General features: G+C 36.2%; 2 protein-coding genes across 2 annotated transcripts in view; one reads left to right on the top strand and one right to left on the bottom strand.

Annotated features, from left to right (window-relative positions):
- Nucleotides 1–3,916, top strand: part of LOC145988806 (glutamate receptor ionotropic, kainate 2) — a 275,816-nt gene extending 271,900 nt beyond the window's left edge. The window contains exons 20-21 of the mRNA XM_083124002.1: nt 1,167–1,319; nt 3,830–3,916. Of these exons, the coding sequence (XP_082980128.1) occupies nt 1,167–1,319; nt 3,830–3,895 (219 nt within the window). The 3' untranslated portion in view covers nt 3,896–3,916. The remainder of the gene's footprint in view (nt 1–1,166; nt 1,320–3,829) is intronic.
- Nucleotides 3,917–5,048: 1,132 nt separating this feature from the next.
- Nucleotides 5,049–18,796, bottom strand: LOC145988807 (uncharacterized). The gene is made up of 5 exons (XM_083124004.1): nt 18,624–18,796; nt 13,663–13,790; nt 12,181–12,328; nt 8,306–8,988; nt 5,049–5,781 (listed from the first exon to the last, which is right to left on the bottom strand). The coding sequence occupies exons 1-5, from the start codon at nt 18,655–18,657 to the stop codon at nt 5,287–5,289; spliced, it is 1,488 nt and encodes a 495-aa protein (XP_082980130.1). The 5' UTR covers nt 18,658–18,796; the 3' UTR covers nt 5,049–5,286.
- Nucleotides 18,797–23,441: the final 4,645 nt, after the last annotated feature.

Genomic DNA, 23,441 nt, shown 5'->3' with positions numbered 1-23,441 from the left:
GTATGAATTTGAAAAGATGCATTTCAGCTGCAACTGGTAGAGTCACGGAAAACTTATGGGTTGTAACTTTTGATAAGATCATTACAACCCAAAAGTATTCATGAATGTACTAATAGTTCAACGTGCTAATTCATTTTGGGGAGCACGTAGTAATATCTCAATTGTGATTCTATCAGTTTCCTAAATTCAACTTTAGTGATGTTTAAGTTCTACAACATAATGTGTTATGTATGCATTTTAAAAATGCAAACAGCACACAAAGTACATTAAAATACTGGCAGTTTCATAATGGTGAGCAAATTAAAAAAGATTTAAAGTTGTAGGTAAGAGAAAGTAACATAAGATGAAGGAAAAAGTACAAATGACATTATGTGAAGTGCAGTGCAGAAAAAGTACAAAATATTTCAAATCATGTCTAAACCTGAAGGTGGTATACTCATGGGATCACATCTTATTTTCTAATTCTTGTAGATACCATTTAGCCTAGTTTTCACTGGTAGGTCTTTCTATCCATCCTTCATACCACGAGCTTTGTGAAATCTAGGTGAAACGTTCATGGTGCAAAGAGTATCATATGTTACAAATAATCATGAATGTTAGCTTGCCTGTTGCTTCTTATAACTTCATTGCCGGTGGCATGCCCTAAGGGGGAAGCATAAAAATATAGGACTGACTACTAAAAAGAAAAAGAAAAGACATAACACCTTTAATAAACTTGGGCATGCCCTGTCCATTGGTTCTGAAGATACAAATGAGAATTTTTCGAAATGTCACCACTGGTGTTTTATTGTACAATGTATTGTTTATATTTATAAATAGTGTGATAAAAATTAATTGAAGAAAAGCAATGCTGTATATAATATTTTCCACTATTTCTTCTTAATGGATTGTTCAAGTAAATAATTGTACATTGCTTTTCTGCCACTTTTGGCTAATCGTGACAATGACGACAAATAATTAAAATAAATGATAGATGATAATTAACCTATATCTTACTCAGGGAGGGTTACACTGACCCCTCTGACACAGAGGCCCATGTGTAAATGCTCAGAGACTACATTTATATCTTGCGTATTGTATGTGTCAATGATATTTAAATCTACACACAAATTTGTGGATGCTCAAACAAGTTGTGAAAAAGTACCATGAATGTATATCTCTTCTAGCAATCCCTTTGTTCTGAGATGGCAGAGGAACTTCGATTTGCTGTAAAGTGCCATGGATCAAGGCAGAGACCAGCTCTTAAACGGAACTGTTCCAGATGTTCACCAGGCACAACTTATGTCCCAGCAGCATTGGAAATGCCTCAAATTAACGGAGTAAGTAATGAATTTCAGCAGTTCACTTCATGCTGTTTGTTGGGCATGAAAATTATAAAATATGTAATTGTATCCTCAATTTAGTAGTCTACTAATTTTTTTAGTATATTTTTACTAGTGGCAGATATAACCTGGAGCACATTCTGTAAATTCTAAAACAGTGGGGAAAAAATGAAGCAACATGAAATCATGTTCAGACATAATTGAGGGATTCACTGAAGCACGTAACATTAAGGTTGCGTTCAGACAGAAGTGACAGCAACATGGGAGTTTCACACCAAAGTGACAAGCGACATGGGCCCTTCCATCTGTAAAAAAGCATTCACTGTACTTGCACAACCACTAGACCGAGGAGACACAATGAACACTATTGAGAAAATGGCCCAGTCCGAGTGACATGTAAGCAATAAGTGCAGCTTGTCATGTCACTTTGGTACGAAATGTTGGATATATTTTGTTTCTTTCAAAGTGGCAAGTGTCACTTGTGGCTTTTCCCATGGACCCGAAAGCTCACTAACATGTATGTAAAGAAAGAAATTTGAAAATACAAATGTTTTAAGTCACTTGTACTGTATATGTCAGCAGTTAGGATATTTATCGCATCACAAAATACAGACTCAAGCCTCATATCAACAAGACGAATCACCTAAATTAAAGGAAAATGTATTGGTTGAGGTGTTGTTGAAAGTTATATTGAGTGCATCAGTGACAAGGGTATTTGCACTCATTGCCAGATACAAGTTGAATCTCTCTTCTAAAATTTGTTGAAACTAAAATCATAGGCAGGTCCATGCTAAACTTGCATGGGGGATAAGCTCCTTACCAATAACAATATATAGGAATTAAAAGAAACTGTCTTCATTAGAGCTCACTGTGCAGTGACATCCTCTTTACTAAAACTAAAAGTCATAAATGAAGGGCATGCTGAGAATAAGATACCTTGAAAATAATAATACTAAAGTATCAGAAATTAGTTTCTTTGCCAATTCTTTTGTATCGGTGGTACCATGTTGAAAATTGACACGTCAAAATAACCTCTGCCTCAAAATGAAGTGAACCAATATACCCATACCTATGATAAAAGCTGAAGCTCCACAGGGCAACCAGACACATACAACCCATTACAGGATTATTCTGGCTGTGTGTTCAGGCATCACAGCCTCATTAGCCTGCAAGAATATAGTTTTCCAAGTGTATTGTGTGGAAGACAGATTGACTTTTGAATGCCTTCTCAAATCACTTTTTACATTCCTTGTAATATACTGTTAAGATTAATAGTTATTATCAATGTATTATATAATAATAAGTGTGTTATACAGTATTATAATGCAAAACTTACTTTATACATTTAAATACAGTGAATCGCTGATTTTACATTTTCTCTTAAATAGCATTCAATTTTGATGGTTCGGATAGGGGAGAATGATACATAATATTCCTAAATTTTACAATTTCACACATTTTAAGTGGTCCCAACAAAAATGTAAAAACCAACTTTCCATCGTATTAAAGTTCGGCTTGACCTTTTTACCTACACCAATTCGAAAATTACCCTCCTTTCCTAAAACTGCTATGATATTCCAAATTATTAAAAATTACATATGCTTAGAATTACTCCTAGAGCATTCATGTGAATCCTCCTATGATTTGCTTTCACTGTTGTCCAGATATTATGAAACTATTGCAACTTTCTAGACCAGGGGTGCCCACAGGGGGGGGTTTCATGATGTGCCTGCAGCATGAGAATTTTTTTGGGGGGACAAAATTTTATACTAATTCTATATACGCATCTTCACACAAAAATTGGGGGGGGGGGGGTCGTTTTGTTCGATTGACTTGTTATTGGTTTTTATTTTGGTTATTATGTACAGTTTTTCTACCTACCTGAGGGTGATGGGTTGAAATGAAACACCACCTCATATGCCTTTAGAATCGGTTTGGATGGGGGGGGGGGTGGGTGGGGGACATGCTGTTTGCATTAATACAAGGTTAGTCCAGCAGACAAACTGTGAAGAATGAAATTCATTACACTAACAATGGCAGTGAACATGAGCAGTTTTGTACGTTATATGTTAGCAAACATGAAAGTGAGCCTAAATTATCTAAAGCAAACATAGCTATATTGCTTAAATATGTCTGTATTATATTGTTCCGCAAATTTTATTTGACCAAAATAATTTGAGTAAATAATTTGGCATAAATGGGGGTGGCGGGCGAATGTTCTACCTTTTTGGGGGGAGTGCATCATAGGCCTTGGGGGAGGATGGGCACCCCTGGTCTAGGCAACAGCAAAAGCAAACCACACGAGGATTCACATGAATGCTCTAGAAAGAACATTAAGCATCTACAATTTTTCAGAATTTGGAACATCATAGCTGTTTTTTGAAAGAAGAAATTTTGAAAAATGGCTTCGCTAGCGTAATCTTAAAGTTCAGCCGAGCCTTAACATAATGATGTTTTGCCCAGCTTATGATAATTTTTTTGTAACTTCCAAAAATTGTTTCTTTCAGGAAAATGGTATAATGCCAATGGTGGAGATGAAAAAATCATCCATAAGCTATGATCCAGACTCATAAAAGATGGCAGAACAATATCTGTTTGCGAATAACATGACTAGGTCACAAAGTGTGTGGTGCTAAAGAACAAGTGGTGTTATAAAAGTGATATTCATCATCAAGTGCATTATTAAGACATCCTCTAAAAAAAGATTCTTTAAGATGAACTTAAGGAACAAAAAACAGAAATACATGTACTGGTCCAAGAGAGACATAGACACTCGTTTAGAGCTGCAAGTGTAGTGCACACGGTGATTGACATTTGTAAATATTTCGGCAATGTCGGAAGATACCAAAGTGCATCTCCAGTTTATATATAAAAAATAAAAAAAAAGAATTCATCGAGGTCATTATCGAAGAAAATTGATTCACTATCATAATGTATTTTATGTGCATCCAAGGCACAACTACATTTTACATGGACTCAGAGACAAATTACTGATGAAATTTTCTTTTGTAATTTTTGGGAATTTTGTTTCTGCTGTTGATATGTCATGTATAACTTCGAGAAACAAACAAAGCAAAATACATTTCCATTTGCAATAGAAGACATATGCCTTGTCATACAAATTTTATGTCTATTTATTCCTCCTCAAATATTTCTTTCTTAATTTATAAAGATTTCCAAAGAATTGAATGGGGCTCATTAATTGGCATACTATGACTATCAGCTGTTATCAATGTATTGCTAAATTGACGATAATTTTATCACTCTTGATATTGCTTGTGATTTTGTGCAACATTCTGCAATTTTTTATTATTTTTATCTGCAAAAAGGAAATAGTTAATATGCCATTGTTTTGTAAAATAGTTGTCTAAACATAAGGTTAATTGCTAAGACTAAACCTGTTTACATACATTAATTAACCAGACAAGGTGTTTGTACAGTTTTATATCAGATTAGTTACCTGTATCAGTTAATTGCACTGTATTAACACATACACGAAAACCAAGTTTGAATTTTAACAAATTTACAATTAAGTTCAATAACTGTTAGTGTGAAACTCATTAAACCCACTTTATGTTCATGTAGGACTTAGACCTGTTGTTTAAAGTGCGATCTGAATCAATGCATCATGCTCCAACTGGACATCAAAACCAGGGCTGCTGAATTACTGCACTATCATGGAGCTGATACAATGTAATCTGTTCACACAAATAACGTGAAAAGATACTTAGCAAATTGATTGTATTTATTGCTCTGATACATATATATGGTCTGCTGAAAACATTTTGACATACTACAACACAGTTACGAGCCTCTGGACAGCATAGGTGCTTGCAGTTGCAAGCATGCAATATCTAAGAACAGCATGACTTCAGTACTATAAATAAATCATGTACTTCCCTGAGAATGCACAGAAAAAAAACATTCACTTTCATATCTTTTTTTCATAAAAACACACACACACTTACATTTCAAACACATCCTGATCAGATATCGAAAGCAGGCTTTCAATTTCCCACACGTAAGAGGTAAACAAAGGGAAATCTTCCGACAAGTACACCACTGACTCCTGTAGTGATTTCCTCCACTTGGAGATACTTTCTCTCGTTGAAACTTGCTCCCGAGGTTCTTCAGACTCTTCTTGCATCGCCCAACGCTTTCTCCACAAGGACGTAATGCAAGTGGACACTTTTTGTTCCCTTGGGTTTTTCTCTTGAGAATTATGTTTGTTCCTCCACTCAAGCAGCTTCTCGAGCAAAAAGAAAAGATAGTAACTGTTTTCTAACATGTTTGTGTCATAATGGCACACAACATCATCCATTTTCCTGCTCAAACTTTTCTGCAAGTGTTCCGCCACCTTCACTATTTTCTCCATTAGAAAGTAAATTGTCCCAGTACACATACTGTGGTTGCTACAGAGATCCAACACAAGTCCACACCAATGTTCCCATGAATCGTGCTGCAAAATTAAAATAAATCAACGCACATGGTCACTTAATCAAAATACATGCTAACTGGAAAATAACTTTTTTCCACAATAATTCTGGTGCTTCAAACAGTACTGTAAGTTAAAAATTTTATATTACTACTACAAACCTATACCAATCAGTCTTATTTACACAAATATTAGTCCACTACACTAATGAAATGAAAATAAGTGCTGCAAAAAACATTTAATTTTCACCTAATATTTGCTTTCTGGCGGTAGGGGTTCTTAGAGAAAAAAAAGTATGATTTGGAAAAATTATTTTACACAAACGAGGTATATGAAAAATATAGGAATTGCACTGCAGTCAATTGGTAACATACATTTATTGACATGATAAATGGACCCATCAGGTCTTCAAAGAACTTTTATTTTTGTGCATGTTGTGTTTCGTCTTGTGTTCCAGCACTCTGACATGTACAAAGAACATGTTCTGCACAATATGTGGTGTCAAAAGTTATTCATGCAACATATTTAGGTAATGTTCAACATATTTGAGTAATGTTTCACAAACATATTTGAACCATCAGGCCCCAATGGTTTACGATTGATTGATTTGGCTATTTTACATTGTTCATTGATTGATTTGGCTTATTTTACATTGTTTTTCTGCCACTTTTAGCTAATCGTGAAGATGAGGATGAATGATGATATGATGAAATTGATGAAGGGACAGCCGCAAAGAACACACCTGGCACCAATGCAGTAGGAAGATACATATTTGCTGTTTTGTCAACATTGTTATTTTTCAAACATGCTTCACTCTGGTATTTTATTCTAAAGAATTATCTACATTAGATATTTCATGAGATAGAAAGTTATCATTATTAGAGATGTAGTAATGTTTATGTAGTATGATAATGACATACAAGGGAGAGTCAAATTAAAACCATAAAAGTCTTGAGAAAATTACAGGACAGACTGAAAACAGCTCAAATTTACATGAGGTATCGACTGTTATTTACTAAACGATATCAAGGCTGCAACACTGATCAAGTGAGCTTCACAACACCATTTTTGTGATTTTAAAGATGGCGCCTCCTGCATACACATGCACCAGCGAAGAGCAGTGATTTTCTGCCCTCTGGAAGCCTAAAACTTGTAGACATTCTATGGCAAATGAAAATTCAATGTCTCTATGAATGCTTACCATGCCAGCAAATTTACAGAGGAGGAAGTCGGCAATGGCCTCAGTCCACAGGCAGGTGGGTGGAAAGTTTTGATTGATTGTGTTGGTGTTTTAAGTCCACTTTATGCACATTAAGGCTAATTGGGACTGGACCTACAGTTTAAAGTGGGATCCGAACCACTATATGCCTCCACCGGGTATCAAACCTGAGACCCCCTGATTACAAGGTGACGATGCTACCACTGTGCCATCGACGAGGCCAGGTGGGTGGAAAGACCTTCGCAGTGGCTCATAAGTAGAGCCCGGATTTATAAGCACAATTCAACAGTAAAATAAGCAAGTTAATACGCACAAAAAATGAAAAACATAAGCACCAAAATAAGCATAAACAAATACATTAAAATCTGAAAAAATATTTGTTTATTAGATCTCTCAACTTATTCAAAGCTGTGAAAGTATGTAAGGAAGGTCATCCTGAGATTTTCTTGTGTGAAGCTCCTGCGTCTGTCAGTGAAGAATGATTTGTACAGTGAAAATGTTCTTTCCACATAGCATGACATCACAGGCGCATGTGAAAAACACCACAGTTCTTCTTTGGTGAATTCCTCTTCAATGTCCGTTTCTTCACCAGAAATCTTTTTTATAAATCTGGCACAGTTTTGTAACCGGGATTTTTCAGTAATTCCTGACTGAGCTTGTCGGACACAATTTTACCAACACCGTGAGTTTCTGAAGACAACGTTACTGATATTTCATCAATAAGAGAAAGCGAATGTTGCAATGTATTATTTCGAGCTTTCAACTATGTTATAATATCAGGTAATTTGGAAAAATGATTATGGATGCACTTTATGTTTTCTAGGATGCAGTTTCTCTCATGCTGCTATTTAGAAGCATTGATCTCGTCATCCCGATGCCGTAGTGTGATTGAAATAGGATTGAAATATGACAGATATGAGTAAAATATGCTATTTTAAACCAAAACCATAAAATAAGCAAGCATAACAGTTTCCTGCAGAAATAAGCATTTATAAGCACTTTCAATTTTAGTTAAATAGCTCATGAAGGTATGTAATACGAAGTATAACCTTTCTTCTTACCATTAGAAGTCTGGAAAAGAATATGCACTTCTCTTATAAATCCGGGCTCTACTCATAAGTGACTGCACATAGATTCGAAATATTTTTTGTCTTCTTGGTGTACACAGGCACTAACTAACTAACACAGGCACTATGCTAAAATGCAGCAAACTTGTGCACCTTTACATGCAGAAATCTACTAGATAATAAACAAAAACAAATTAAGGTTTTCATTTTCACTCATGTGTTAAAGTACTGGTGTTCAGAAAAAATTGAAAATTATAATTACCTTATTTGAGTCATCCATCAAGAAGATTTCCTGTGTTATCTCTGTAACAAATTTGAGACACAAGGAATGGCATTCCAAATTGCTTTCAAAAACTGAAGAATCATTCAAAATCTGCACCAAAATATGGATGGCATCCTCTACAACTGAAGATTTCAAGTGATCACCGCTGCAGCCTTTTTCCAAGATGGAATTCTGCAAAAAATCTAGCATGACCTTAACAGACTGTTTCACAAGGCTGCAAGTCTCCGTAGATCTCACTATGTACCTCACAGTATCACTGGACACACTAGCTTCATTCGATGAACAGGAGCCTGTTGCGATTCCTGAATCAAGGCTATCAAATGTCAGTTGGCTTCCTGTGCTATTCGTGTTATGAGAGCTTCGCAAAGATGCATTCAGGTTTCCAACTTTTCTTGTCATCTGCATTTGCATACTTCTCTGCAAGCTGGTGTAAGGAGAAAAATAAGAGTTCAAGGCATGCTGCAAATTTGTAGCGGACACCATATGTCTTGATCTAATTGCTGATTTAAGATTCATGATGGCGTGAATGAAGCGGATGCTGTGTTCAACAGTTTGACCCATGGATTCTTCTTCACTTCTGCATTCTCCAGCAGATGCAAAAATATCTTCATCTTCTGCATCAAATTCATCACCACCGCTAGCGAATATTTCTTCCAATTGGTCTGAAAGATAGAAATATACCTGAGTTTGAGTTTTGTTTTAAGTCCACTTTTATGCATAGTTAGGCTAATTGGGACTGGACCTACAGTTTAAAGTGGGATCTGAACTACTTGTGCCTCCACTAGGTATTGAGCCCCAGACCCCATGATTACATGGCAACGACGATACCACTACGCCATCAAGGAGGCCCATAAAATATTTATACGCCGATGTGTCGTTGGTAACTTCTGTTGCTTAAATTTTCTTCACTGTAATTTCACAGAACTTCATTCTTTTGAGCTACTCTCTACTGACCTCGCATTTGAAATTTCTTCAAATTGGGCTTATATATATATAACTTTATTAATTTCAGGTGGACAAAACTGCAGGTTCCAGCAAATTAATTTGGTATTTATTCCAACTTAGAAACTCTAAGACTGCAAAATAAAACAAGTGGTAATTCATACCACACGAACCAAGGCAACAAATTAAAAACTGGGATAAAATCACAAAACATTCCTTGTTTGGTCCTTCAGATTTTCAGATTAACCTCGACCCACTTCAGTGACGTGATCAAAGACTCGAGTTTTTATATTTTTAACCTATTTCAAACTTTAACTATGTTTTAACACTCCCAAATCTCATTCATTTCTCTCATCCCTGAAGAAGGATCCAGGTTGAGAAAAATGGAGGACCAAACAAGTTAGATGTTGTGACTTTATCTGTTCTTAATATGCAAAATAAAAGTTGAACTGAAACTAAAAATTTACATAATCACTAGTGCCTTTAGGTACTGCACCTGCAAAAAAATAATGTTGGGTGCTTCCATATATGAAGTCTCGCATCTTATTATCGCCATATAGACCCATTCCGTGGTACATTATTCCCCCTAATTTGCACCTAAAACACCCCTCTGTATATAAACATGAATTTTGCCACCTATTCTGCCCTTAAAACATGGTTGCAGTGAGCGAATTAAAGTAGAAATGTATGATTATATGTGACATTCTTTAAATCGAGGCAATTTTTGGAAGAAATCTGAAATTCAAAGAATTAGTGCACGGTCCCTCTTTACAGCAAAAGTTGTTTTGTGTTCACTCCTTTAAACTAATTTGTGTATCCATAAAGCAACTGGAGGAAGGAGAACTCCCAGCCTCTGAACAGTGGACGATCTTCACAGAAACCAAGAACAGTCTTTCAAGGATTTGCTCTCCACAAACTGGAACTTGGAACAGAGTTTGGCCAAAAATCCGGACATATTACGAGTTGTAAGTGGTAACGGATTATCAGTTGAGAACAGGATTTTTCTGAAGTTTGCCTCCCTGTGGAGAGATCATTCTCCACATACAAACACTTCCTGACCGAGTTATGTGTTCACACATAATTCACTACAACTCATTTCATTTGTATTCATATACCAGTGCCAGGGATGAGTGAAGGCAAAGACTCAAGGATTCTCTACTGGTGAGTGTATATGTAATCAAAGTATATCTTCATTTCTCGCAATACTCTTTGTAATGTTTAAAATGACAAAATTATTGATAAACAAGATTTTCTTGATTTTTTTTTTTTTTTTGCTCCTAAACACATAAGTTTTAACATATTGTGGTTATTTTTCTTGCAACCTTTTTCGCACCTAAAGATCCAGGCTCTAATAATCACAGAAAAAATACTAAATATATCATTGACGATTACCAGTGGCATGCTACTAAGTTGCTTGGTTGATGGATTAGCTTGGATTTTCTAAAAATAAATAATAAAATACAAGAAAACATGAGAAAAAATAGCATTCAAATTAAAAATGGCATTATCATCCACTTATAGCAGTGCTGGACCATTGACCTGCACCGTCAGTTGTTTTTTAACGTGCCTCTCCTTTCAAAAAACTGCCATGATATTTCAAATTTTGAAAAATTACATCATCTCAGAATTCCTTTTAAAGTTTTGAAGTGATGCCACAAACTACAACACAAAAGCAAACCACACAATGATTCACTTGAACAATACACCAGTAAATTATAAACAAATGCAAATTTTCAGAATTTGGATTACCATGGAGGTTTTTCGAAACAGATTTTACTGGCACAGGTGATGTCCTGTGGCCATATCTGCACCTTGGGAAAAATTCAACTCACCCTACTGGTCACCTCTCTCAATATAGCATTGCTTTATTTATCCATCTTTCCTCATGCCCAATTTACTTTTAAAGAAACCAAGTGCAATTAGTATATGTAACTTTCGTCAAACCATTCTTCTGAATATGCAACAGATGTACAATCACAAGTTTGCAAGAAAAGTATTGTCTTGATGGGAAATATCAATCCTATGGTCAATGTTTCAAATTGAATTGTTTTTCATGTTCTCAGAAATCTTTCTCATTACTCTGGACAACAATCAATCAATTCTTGTAATTTAAGTCATCAGCATCATTACCTTTTGATTTACTGGTTGAGAGGCATGCTGAATAATAGACCCATATCTTATATTTACAGTGGAACCTACATTTTTCAGGGACCAAGCTGAAAAACTTAAATTGCAGGAAAATTTTATAACATTTTGCTACGTTGGGACTATCAAGATTGAATACATAATGTGGGAATATGTAAAATCCGGGAATTTTTCCCAGATTATTGGAGGACACATCTTTCCCTATTCTCCCCACACACTAACGACACCAGTGGTTGTAGTTAATCGAGGTGTAAAATTTCAAGTATTCACAAAGGTAAAAAAAAAACTGTGATCGCAGCAAAGCCACTGTGTAGGATCACACTGAAAAAAAAGTTGGCACAAATATGTTGTAGTAGCAATCTGCTTGAAAAAATGATTGTACGATGCCTAGCTCTTACAATCAAACAATGAATTACATACAGAAATTATTCAATTGCAGTAATGTGGATTCAGGGTGGCCACTTTACGACGATGATAAAATTCAAATATAATTCCTGGTTTTCATGGCAAACTTTCCAAAAATTCAAGGGCGGTACAAGCAGATGATTTCTCTATTTCAACCATACGTATCACCCCCCCCCCACACACACACACATCATCATTCATCCTCATCATCGTGATTAGCCTAAGGTGGCAGAAAAGCAATGACATATGAGAAAAATGCAAATACAATTAAACTTATTTTAGATTGAACATTTTCATTGCCTTATAGTAGATATGCATACATAAGACTGGATTTTAAAAAAACTGCATGCTCAAAAATATACCTGAAGAGTCAAAATTTTGTACAGCAACAGTCGTCTCTGCTGGAGGTGGGATGGAAGCCCATAATCTAGTCATTAACAATTCCTGCTGCAGGGCAAGAACTTTGTCTTCTAAGGGGTTGTGAGAATTACTGGAGGCCTCTTCAGATTGCTGAAAAGAAATTATACTTCTAAAGTCCTCTATATCCACTCTATGACTCATACACGGATTAAAGTGCAGCTGGATGTATGGTTAAATGTAGCAGCAGCCAAGAGACAGATATTGACCAATCCCAGTGGACACGTATTGCATATTGGTTCAGATACAATTTTAACCCTAGCTTACTGAGGTGGGGGCTTGCAGGCCCACCACCTCTATATTTTTAGGTTATTCAACTGTTTGAAAATAGGACGTTTCCAATATTTCTGTATTAGTTTTGTTCATAACAACTATAAATGTAATGTAATTAGGAGGCAAAATGCACTTGGTGGGCCTATCAGGCACCTTCTTTGACACTACATAGATATATCTAATAAACCTACCGAAATATGAAGATAACACTAGGAAAGAAGCACCCATTAAAAAAAAGCCAGCTTTTTTTAAAACACTGTTTATGTCTAGCTAAGAATTTCATATTGTAAATTGTATTTTATATTTAGAAATGAGTGTCTATTTTACAGAGGGAGATAAACGAAAACCATGGAACAGGAAAAATACTGCCAACTCCTGTATTTTCATTGATTTGAGACGACACTTTTGTGATAAAAGCCGAAAAAAGCCCAACCAAAAAAGCCTCGGAAAAAAACTAAGTTTTTTATCCAAAAGGGCAGTTTTTTCCGACCACTTCCAACTCTACAGAAAAGTGAATTAAAATAAACCAAATCCATCAATCAATCAATCAAAAGATCAATGAGGAGGATAACTGAATAGTAATTGACTGTTGAGTAGGGAGAGGGAAGCAAGTATCAGGCGTAAGATTTTAAATGATACTTTAAATGTATTGACTAATGATTAACAAAAAACTATTTTTTTCTAATAATTCTTAACAATTATAATGGAATATATAATTATAGTAAACTTTAGTACTATATTATTCAGGATAACTATAAAAAAAACACACACACACCCCAAAAAAATGCAACAACAAAGTGGCAATTGCCAATACTCAGTAATTGAAATAGATTTCTATATTATAAAGAATTTCAAAATACAATCCCTCTTCTTAGAGTATTTACTCTACAATTTCTATCTACTATAACTACATGTAATACTCAATACATCAAAATGAAATACAATTTCTTGTTATTCTTTTTTGTTTGTTGAAAAAATGTGATTTTGTCACAAAGAGTCAAGTCCCGACATTTCAATTACACTCAGAAAGAGTAATTTCCATGAATTTCCAGGTTTTCGAGACATACACCCTGAATAATCAAAACATGTTTTCCTTAGATTTTAATCACCCACATCCTCAACTTTTCATTTTTACTACACAGTCAAGTACTTACCTGAGTCTGTGTACCTCCATAAAGCAACTGAAGATTTTCAACAAATTGTTTGGTTGGAACATTCTCTGGCTTAATTCGTATGACTGCTACTGCAATTGCTATCTGTACTTTCCTCAGCAAACTCCTCACTGAAATAAATATTTACCTCACAATATTACCACTGTAGAAATTAATGGGCCATTCCATGTAAAATCAATCAATTTTTAAAATAATAGGTCGCATGGCCATTTTAGAAAAATGTCATTTTTAGTACATATGTTTCTACATGTTTCTAGATATCAAAACCAATGTTCAAAAAAATTTCCTGTCCTTAGTTCTCCTTGGGTGGTAATTTTTCTAACTTGGTGTATGACTTTTTTTGATCATGTAGCAGTTTACAGAAAACTTTAATATCTCAAAAACCATTAGAGCTAGAGACCTGGAACAAAATTCATTTTGTAGCTAATGAAGCATACTTTCTACATTCAAGTATGATTTGCTTAAAAATTGCATCCTCAGTATGAACATTATGGTGGAAATTTGTGTAACAATAGTTAAAAAAATGGATTTTTAAGCCAGATTTTTTAATGAATGGGTTCAGTCTAAGGCTGGAAATCTTTTTTATGTTTAAACAGGGTGTGTGCAAATAATATATAAGGGTTTAGAAATGCAACCCTTTTTTCCTGCAAGGGTTGAAACATGGCCATTTATGGAATTTTTACAGTTTTCGGGGTTCAAAATCTCAGATGGATCCTCATTGAAAATTCAGAAATTTGGCGTACAGGAAGCCCTGAATGAACCTAACCCACAGTAGAAATCTCAACTTTTAGATTTAACTCATTTGGTCAATATGAGGTAGGATATATGACCTAATTTGTGACATTACGAACTATGGTTAATCTACATGCATACCTAGAATAATGAAGCCTTTTCTATTTCTTTTTGAAGTTGGGTTAAAAAAGCCTCAGTAAATATAGTAAGATAGAATTTTAATACTTGACGTACCAAAAAATTGAAATTACAAGGTATGACAATTGAACATTGTGCTAATTAGTTTCTTTAAGGTTTAAACTTACCTCCATAATCATTTCCAACAATCTAAAACACTTCCTAATACTCTTATAAAACTTGCAAAAATCAATAAACATTCAAAAGCCTTACCCAATCCCATTTACATCAAACACTACTAACATCACAGATTCCATAACCATCTTAATACATGGTCTGTGGTATGTATTTTATGAATATGCAAACCGTTTTGGGGTACTACACACAGGCTTCTGTAAAAATGTCCAAAATGAATTACAACCCTGCTGCTTTCATCTCAAATTTGTTAAAAAAATCTGAAAACAACACATTAAAACAGTGTCATAATGTTTTCCAAATCCATCAACCCATAAAAATGCATTGCCCAATATTTCATGATGCAACAAATGAAGAAAACACAGGAAGGTGGATCATTTACTACATGTTTTCACATTTCTAAAACTCGTGATATTCGAATTTGAATATGCTGAACTTACTCAGAATGTGTTGAAGTGTGTAAATAAAGGCATTTGAATCTGCTGAGCTGAGTAAATAAATGTATTTGAGTCTGCTGAATGGGCTTAGATTCTGCTGAACCGTATTAACAAACATATTTGAATCTGCTGAACAGTGTAAATACTCATATATGAACCTGCTGAACTGTGTAAATAACCATATTTGAACCTGCTGAACCATGTAAATAATCGTATTTGAATCTGCTAAATGGGCTTAGAATCTGCTGAACCGTGTAAATAAAGGTATTTGAATCTCCTGAACGGACTAGGAATCTGCAGAACCATGTAAATAAACATATTTGAATCTGCTGAACGGGCATAGAATCTGCTGAACCAGCTTAGAATCTACCGAACCATCTAAATAATCGTATTTGAAACTGCTGAACGGGCTTAGATCCTGCTGAACCGTATAAATAAACGTATTTGAATCTGCTGAACAGGTTTAGAATTAGCTGTACCATGTAAATATTCAAATCTGAATCTGCTGAACTTGCTCAGGATGTGTTGAACTGTGAAAATAAAGGCATTTGTATCTGCTGAACAGGATTAGAAACTTCTGAGCTGAGTAAATAACGTATTTGAATCTGCTGAACGGTCCTAGAACTTGCTGAACCATCTAAAAAATGCTATTTGAATCTGCTGAACCGTCTAATAATAGTATTTGAATCTGCTTTACATGGTTCAGCTGATTCTAAGCCTGTTATGGAGATTCAAATATGTTATTTACATGGTTCAGCAGATTCTAAGCTCGTTGAGCAGATCGAAATACATTAATTTAGACTGTTCAGCATATTCAGATACATTTATTTATACGGTTCAGCAGATTCTGAGCATGTTCAACAGATTCAAAAATGAATATTTAGACGGTTCAGAAAATTCTATGCCCATTCAGCAGATTCAAGTACGATTAATTATACGGTTCAGCAGTTTCTAAGCCCATTCAGCAGAATAAAATATGTTAATTTAGAGCGTTCAGCAGATTCAGATACATTTATTTATACGGTTCAGCAAATTCTAAGCCTGTTCAGCAAATTAAAATATGATTATTTAGACGATTCAGCAGATTCTAAGCCCATTCAGCAGATTCAAATAAGATTATTTAGACTGTTCAGCAGATTAAATAAGATTATTTAGACCATTCAGTAGATTCAAATACGTTTCAGCAGATTGAAATGCATTTATGTGAATAATACATATTTTATTTTTGAGGGGGCTTGCAACACTGATAACTGGTTTGTCATTTCTCCCATTGACAACCTGATTCTCGTAGTTTTCCCATCGTTCAGCATTTTCTCCATGTGGTCAGCATTTTCTTATTGCTATAATTACTTTTTATAATAGTAATCTCTTTTGAGAGGGGCACATGCACCCATGTCCCTCCCACTAAATTTTTACAATGTACAGTATGTAACATTTTTATTCATACACATAGAATTTCCAAGGGAAAAATGTCATATCTACTAGTAAATATAATCATTTTCATATGTACCTGGAAATTAATGTTAATGAAGGATTCACCAACAATTGTCAATAAAAATGTATGTTCAAAGTGTATAAACAGAGTATATAATTTGTGTGAAAAGAGAAAACATGCTCTTTCATGCAACATTGTTATTCGTACAGGCAAGAGTTTCAATCTTCCTCGCATACAGCGCCACCGCTATTCTGGTGATTTCGTGCAGTTTGCAACTTCGTAACAAGTTTGAACATGCAGGTGGCATAGTTTTGTTGTAGGCCTATCGTCTATCTATCAGTGTGTTCGAAATGGGCAAGGTGAAGGAATTTAGTTCCGATCTGAAGGATGTAATTATAAATTTGGCTCTTTGAGATTATTTGTTACGAAAAATTGGACAAACAGTCAATAAATCACACTCCACAGTTCAATACATGGTAAACAAATTTAGAGAGGAAGGTTTCGTAAAACTTTGGTATGGTCCCAACACCTCTCACTCGTTTCTTTCGTCATTTTTAACATTCGTACTTACCTATTCTGCATTACGAAAGATTCTTCAAGGTGGTATTTTGCTTTTTTTTTTTTTGTGCATCGGAGAGATATTTCTGTTCAAAAATACATGATTTCCCGGTGAAATAGATTCCATGATGAAAGAAAATACCTCCATGAACTTCTAAATGCTACAGAAACTCATTCCGGTAAGTAGTTTCTTGTCTAAAAATGAAGAAATCCGTTGGGACCGTATCAAAGTTTTACCGAAGGTTCAACACAGAATATGCCGAGAAAACCAAAACATAGACGTTGAATAAACGTGATAAACGCTTTATTTTTAAAAGTGCGAGAAAACCCCCGACTAAGTGTTCCTCAGTTACGACCATTAGTAGAAAATGTTGGTGGCAAGATGATGCCCGATCAAACTGTCCGACGTGCCTTGTGGAAGTATGGATAGCATGGCAGAATACCACGAAAGAGGCCATATGTAAATAAGGTGAATCGCAGGAATAGACTTTCATTCGCGAAAGAGCACATCCACAAGAACCCGGAATTTTTGGATATTGTCATATGGTCAGACAAGTCCAAGATTAATATATACGGGTCAGATGGGATAAATAGGGTCTGGAGAAAATCAAATAAAGACAATGATCACATTAACACAGTTCCAACAGTTAAACACGTTGGTGGGTCATTAATGATTTGGGGCTGTATGTCATCCAAAGGTGCTGGTACTATCCAGTTTATTGATGGTATCATGGATGCATATGTCTATTTGGACATATTGAAGAACAATGTAAAGCAAAGTGCCAAAAAAATGGATATGACTATCTACAGATTCCAACAAGACAATGACAGTAAGCCTAAGGTGCGAGTTTACATGAATTGGCTAATATGGAATGTGTCCAAACTACTACAAACACCAGCTCAAAGTCCAGACTTAAATCCCATTGAGCATTTATGGGCAATTTTGAAGAGGCGAGTCCATAAAGCAGGAGTCAAGTCCAAACGAGAGTTGAAAACTGTTGTGCAAGCCGAGTGGAATAAAATAAGCTCTGAAAGTATTACAACTGTCAGTCAATTTGCTCTGAATATACTTCTTTATTTTATATTATTAAGTGTACGAATAGAAATGTTGTACAAAAAATGGCATGTTGATCTTTCAGTTTCATTTAATTATTGTCATTGGTTATACAGAATTTGGGTAAGATGTTATGTTCCTAATGATATTAGTTATTGAATTGTAAAGAAACAATTTCAAAAGAGTGTATTTCCTTTCAGATATTAAAGCATTTTCTATGAAAATCCCTGTGTACGAATAAGAATGTTACATACTGTATCTGCTCAACGTATGCACGTGTGCACGGTATAGCATATTTCTGCCTCCTTTTTCTTAGTATGGTGTACATATTTAAATAGAAAAATGATGAAAATTATCGAGTGTAATTCAAATGATTGCAACCTGTATTTGGCAGTGATGTTACTAAGATACTTACAGAAATTTCTCTCAGGTTCAACATGATCCGACATCTTCCAAACTTCTGTATTTATTTCCCATTTATATCTTAGGTTGTCACTAATTAAATACGACTAATTACATAAACAAAAATACAAGTTTTGTTTAAATTTTTGACAATCTTTCATCGCTCCCGCAACATCACAGGATACAAATTACTTACAGTGCGACTGCGATCCAAGAGTATTACCGTGCAAATTGTCCATGACTATTATCATAACTTTTATTTCTTACATCCTATGTGTTTTTAAGGGATGGGTTTTTACGTATGCTCGTACAGAAGTTGTCAACAGCTTTTTTTAGTTATATTTTAATTAAAGATCTTATTGGGTCAAATAAAGTGCACGAAAATGGTGATGGACACTTTGAATTGTAAAACTCATGGATCCCACCATGCAAAGGGTGCTATTCCGGCTTCCCGCGCTACGGCGGCACGTTAAGGTCTTCTGCTACAGTGACGTCAAAAAGGGAACCCCTCAACTGCGGGCTGCTTAATAACATGTAAAATCATACACGTTTATCGCTTCTTACAGGCGATTATAACTTTTGGGAAGCAATGTTTATAACATGTAGTTCTTCTTCACTGCTTTCCCGTACCTTTTCAAGTTAACTAAGGATGGCAAACGAACAAATTCATGCTAGATTCAGCAAAAAGGGAATCAATGTCTTTGGTTCTTTAACACTATTTGTCTACACTTCTACACGCAGCAATAAAGTTGGTTGATTGATTGATTTGGTGTTTTAAGTCCACTTTATGCACAGTAAGGCTAATCGGGACTGGACCTACAGTTTAAAGTGGGATCCGAACCACTTGTGCCTCCACCGGGTATCGAACCGGGACCCCTTGATTACAAGGCGACGACGCTACCACTGCGCCATCTGGGAGGCCCATAAAGTTGGTTGGTTGGTTGATTGGTTGATTTGGTGTTTAAGTCCACTTTATGCACAGTAAGGCTAATCGGGACTGGACCTACAGGTTAAAGTGAAATCCGAACCACCATGTGCCTTCACCGGGTATCGACCCCGGTACTCCTTGATTACGAGACACAGCAATGAAGTTAAATGATTATTAGATGAGAGTCTCATCTTGAGACGAGCACAATAGATAGAACACCCGAAAAATCGTAAAGTGAAACAATTTTAAATGCCTGTGTGTGCTGGAGGGGGTGGGGGTAGAGTCTCATGCGCATATTTTCATGCAAATAGATTACTAACTTAATTAATTATACCATGGACATAACTGCAACAGGATCGAGAGAGTAAGATTGGACGGAAAGGATTAAGCAAGTCCCTCTACATGTATATAACCGGTCTCCATGACAGCATAACGCTTTAGGAAGCCAGAGGCCCCAGTTTGAACCATAGTAAGGCATATAGCAATGTTTGTCTCATTTTCCACTCATTAGTTCATCATTCATCTTCATAGTAGCGATCAACCCAAGAGGTAGAAATTCGTCTTCAAATGAACGACACATACATATATATTGATTTGTTATTATTTCGCTTCTCTGCTACTTCTGGCTAATCGCGAAGATGAGGATGAATGGTGATAAGATGAGGCGGATGAAGGGACAATCATAAACATGTAAGGACAACACAATACGAGCCCCACCAAGGATTATACTGGCCACGAGTCCAGACGCCAGAGCCTCGCTAGTCACTAGTATGCAAAATGCAGTCCGGGGTATACTACGTGGAAATTAATACAATTAGGCTGTCCTCAATATATATATATATATATATTGTGTGTGTGTGTAACGACCCTATATTTAGGCTTTTTTGTAGTCTTTGGTGTGAGTCCTGTCGAGTTACATCCACGGGAAGCTCCAAAATGTCGGTGTTGTGTGCGTGTGAGTAAAACTATTATTATTATGAAGTTACAGTTACGCAATAATAAACTTCTAAGCCGTATGAATGAAAATATTGCCATCAGTTTCAATAATACGAATGTCTATAACAGTATCCTTCTTACATTTAATTTTCATTTAACACGTAGTTTTTTTTTTGTTTTTTTTTTGTTTGTTTTTTGTTTTTTTATACGGAAGAAACATGCATCAAATTATGTCAATATATTGTACCCATATTGTAGTATTTTAAAAATTTCCAGCAGTAGAATTTCAGCAACTTCTTTGCAGGGGCGACTTATTGTTGACAAGAATTAATTGAAGTTACTGCTGCATAACATAATAAGTACGAGTATATTGCAAAATCATAGAGAAAATGCAGTGGGTGGAGGATGGCTATGCAAATTTTCCTAGTGGGGGAATTTTCTTTAAGAGGATTTTCTTAACTAGAGAGATAACATTCCAAAACCTTTCCCTCTTTGAGCACTGCTGCCTCTCCTGTGAAAAAATCTTGCGGGTGTCCTTGTCAAATTCGTCATTACGAGGCAAATATTTTTTCTTATTTTTGGGTTGCTTTCCTGTAACTTTTACCTAATTGGAAGGCGAGGATGAGTAATGAATAGATGAAATTGATGGACACCCGCAAAGGGACACAATGTCCAGGCGGGACTCGAGCCTTAAATCTTCGCTGGGTAGCGAGATCGTTACTGAACTGAACGTTCTCATCTATTTCTATTTTGAGGGCCTCCCCGATGGCGTAGTGGTGGCGTCATCGCCTTTTAATCAAGGGATCCTGGGTTCGATAATCGGTGGAGGCACATAGTGGTTCGGATCCCACTTTAAACTGTAGGTTCAGTCCCAATTAGCCTCAATGTACATAAACTGGACTTAAAACGCCAATTCAATCAATCAATCTGTTTGATTATTTCACGTCGGTTCTTGACATATAGAGCAAACTAGGGCAATGAAATGAAAATGAAAGATGAATTTGAATTTAAAATTTTGGGTGCGTTAGCACTAAGACTATTTTGCACCCGTCATATTCTACGGTGTCCAGCCCCTTATCGTCACAAATAACAACTCTAACGTTGCAGAACTAAAATCATATAATATTAAAATCTTCTGACTTTCGTTAAAAGCTGAGGCTGTAAAGGGGCACTCAGCACACATAAGGACAAAAGAACAGGATAATACAAACAAAATTATACTGGCCATGGGGCCAGTCGCCAGAGCCTCGTTAGTCTTCAGTCCAGGGTGTACTAACGTGGAAGTGAGGTTGACATTCGGGTGTACTATGTGGAAGGTCACCCCTTACACCCCTAAAATGAAAGATGAAATAGATAAGATACACAATCATACACACCCATGCCTCAACCAGGGTTCGCTTCTGAGTTCATATAGCGTTACGCTAGCCATTCCTCCAGGTAAGGGATATACGATAGACGATTTGATGTACACCGAGGGAGTTCATACTTGCAGTTAGGAACATTCAAATGGAAAGTAATTGCTTCCAGTTTCCGAAAGCGACATGGCTTTCATTATTCGGTATAGTAGAATGACAGCACTATGTTCCTACGCGTCAGCAAAAATTTGATGCGGCTGGTGTTATGTTACATCCGGTGTAGCGGGCCACGAGCGGTTTTATTGTTGAGTCAGCAGAACGTGTCTGATCACCTTGAAGACATCGGAAGCGGTGGGGGGAGGGGGTCAATGGATTTGTCACGTTGTTTCTTGATGTATGCTAACCTAACACGTGCGTATGTTTGTGTGTGTGTGGAGGAAATGCGCGCGCAACCATTGCGTATGATGGAAAGACATGAATAAATGATTTAAAGATTGCGCCGAAGGTGCTGTACCCCGAAAGCTCAGCGGCTAAGGTTATTGCTCTGTAAAACAAGAGGCGTCGTGGGTTCGATTCCTGGTAGAGTCAATATTGATTGATTGATAGATTGAGTTAGTTTTTTTTTAAGTCCGTTTTATGCACGGCAAAACTAATCAGGATTGGAGCTAGAGTTGAAAAGTGGTGATTCGGACCACTATGTGCCTCCACCGAGTATCGAACCTGGGACCCTTTGATTACAAGGCGACGATGTCAATATTGAATGGTCTCGATTAGCCTGTGTGTAAATAAAGGCAACAAAATGGTTGAGTTCGAAAATCGAGTTGGGTTAGTGGTTAATGTTGTCACCTGGCAATGAAGAGGTCGCGGGTTCGATTCTCTAGGTAGTTAAATTAGGCCAATTGTTTAGTCCCGCCATTATAGGTCCCCGATTAGTCCATCTGTGCATAAATAGTGTTTGAATAAAATCAATATGGCGGCCTTGGGTTAGTGGTTATTGTTGTCGCCTGGTAATGAAGAGGTCGCGGGTTCGATTTTTTAGGTAGTTAAATGAGGCCAATTGTTTTGTCCCGCCATTATAGGTCCCGATTAGTTCATCTGTGCATAAATAGTATTTCAATAAAATCAAAATGGCGGCCGCGTTTTGTGTTTAGCGGCGGCGGCGGCGGCGACCGGGGCGCGATGCGGCGCGGCGCGGGGCGGGACGGCGCGGCGCGGCGCGCGCGGGGTTGTTTTTTATTCCGCGAGATGTTTTAACCAAGTGGTTGAGGGTTCGATTCCCAATGTTGGTGAAAATTGGATATTCAATTATATTTGTTTAAAAGTTCCGATTAGCTTTTTGTGCACAAAGAGAAAATGAACTAATTGGAAATAGGATGTTTATGCTGTAATGAAAAGGTACCCGGGTTCGATTCACAATGTCAAATTGGCTGATAATGATGTTGTTTTTAAAATAAAAAAAAAGAAGTGTGTTGAGTTCCCATTAGTATTTATGCAGGAACAGATATTAAAAATCAAAACAAAATGGCTGTGACTGGTGTTTAGTGTTCGAATTGTTCCATGTTCGAGTCCAAATGTTGGCAAATTTTTAATTTAATAGTTATAATTTTTTTTT

This window comes from Lepisma saccharinum, chromosome 6, assembly GCF_977018435.1.
Source record: "Lepisma saccharinum chromosome 6, izLepSacc3.1, whole genome shotgun sequence".
Lineage (NCBI taxonomy): Eukaryota > Metazoa > Arthropoda > Insecta > Zygentoma > Lepismatidae > Lepisma > Lepisma saccharinum.
Note: the sequence above shows the minus strand (reverse complement) of the source record. Positions and strands in the feature narration are given on the sequence as shown.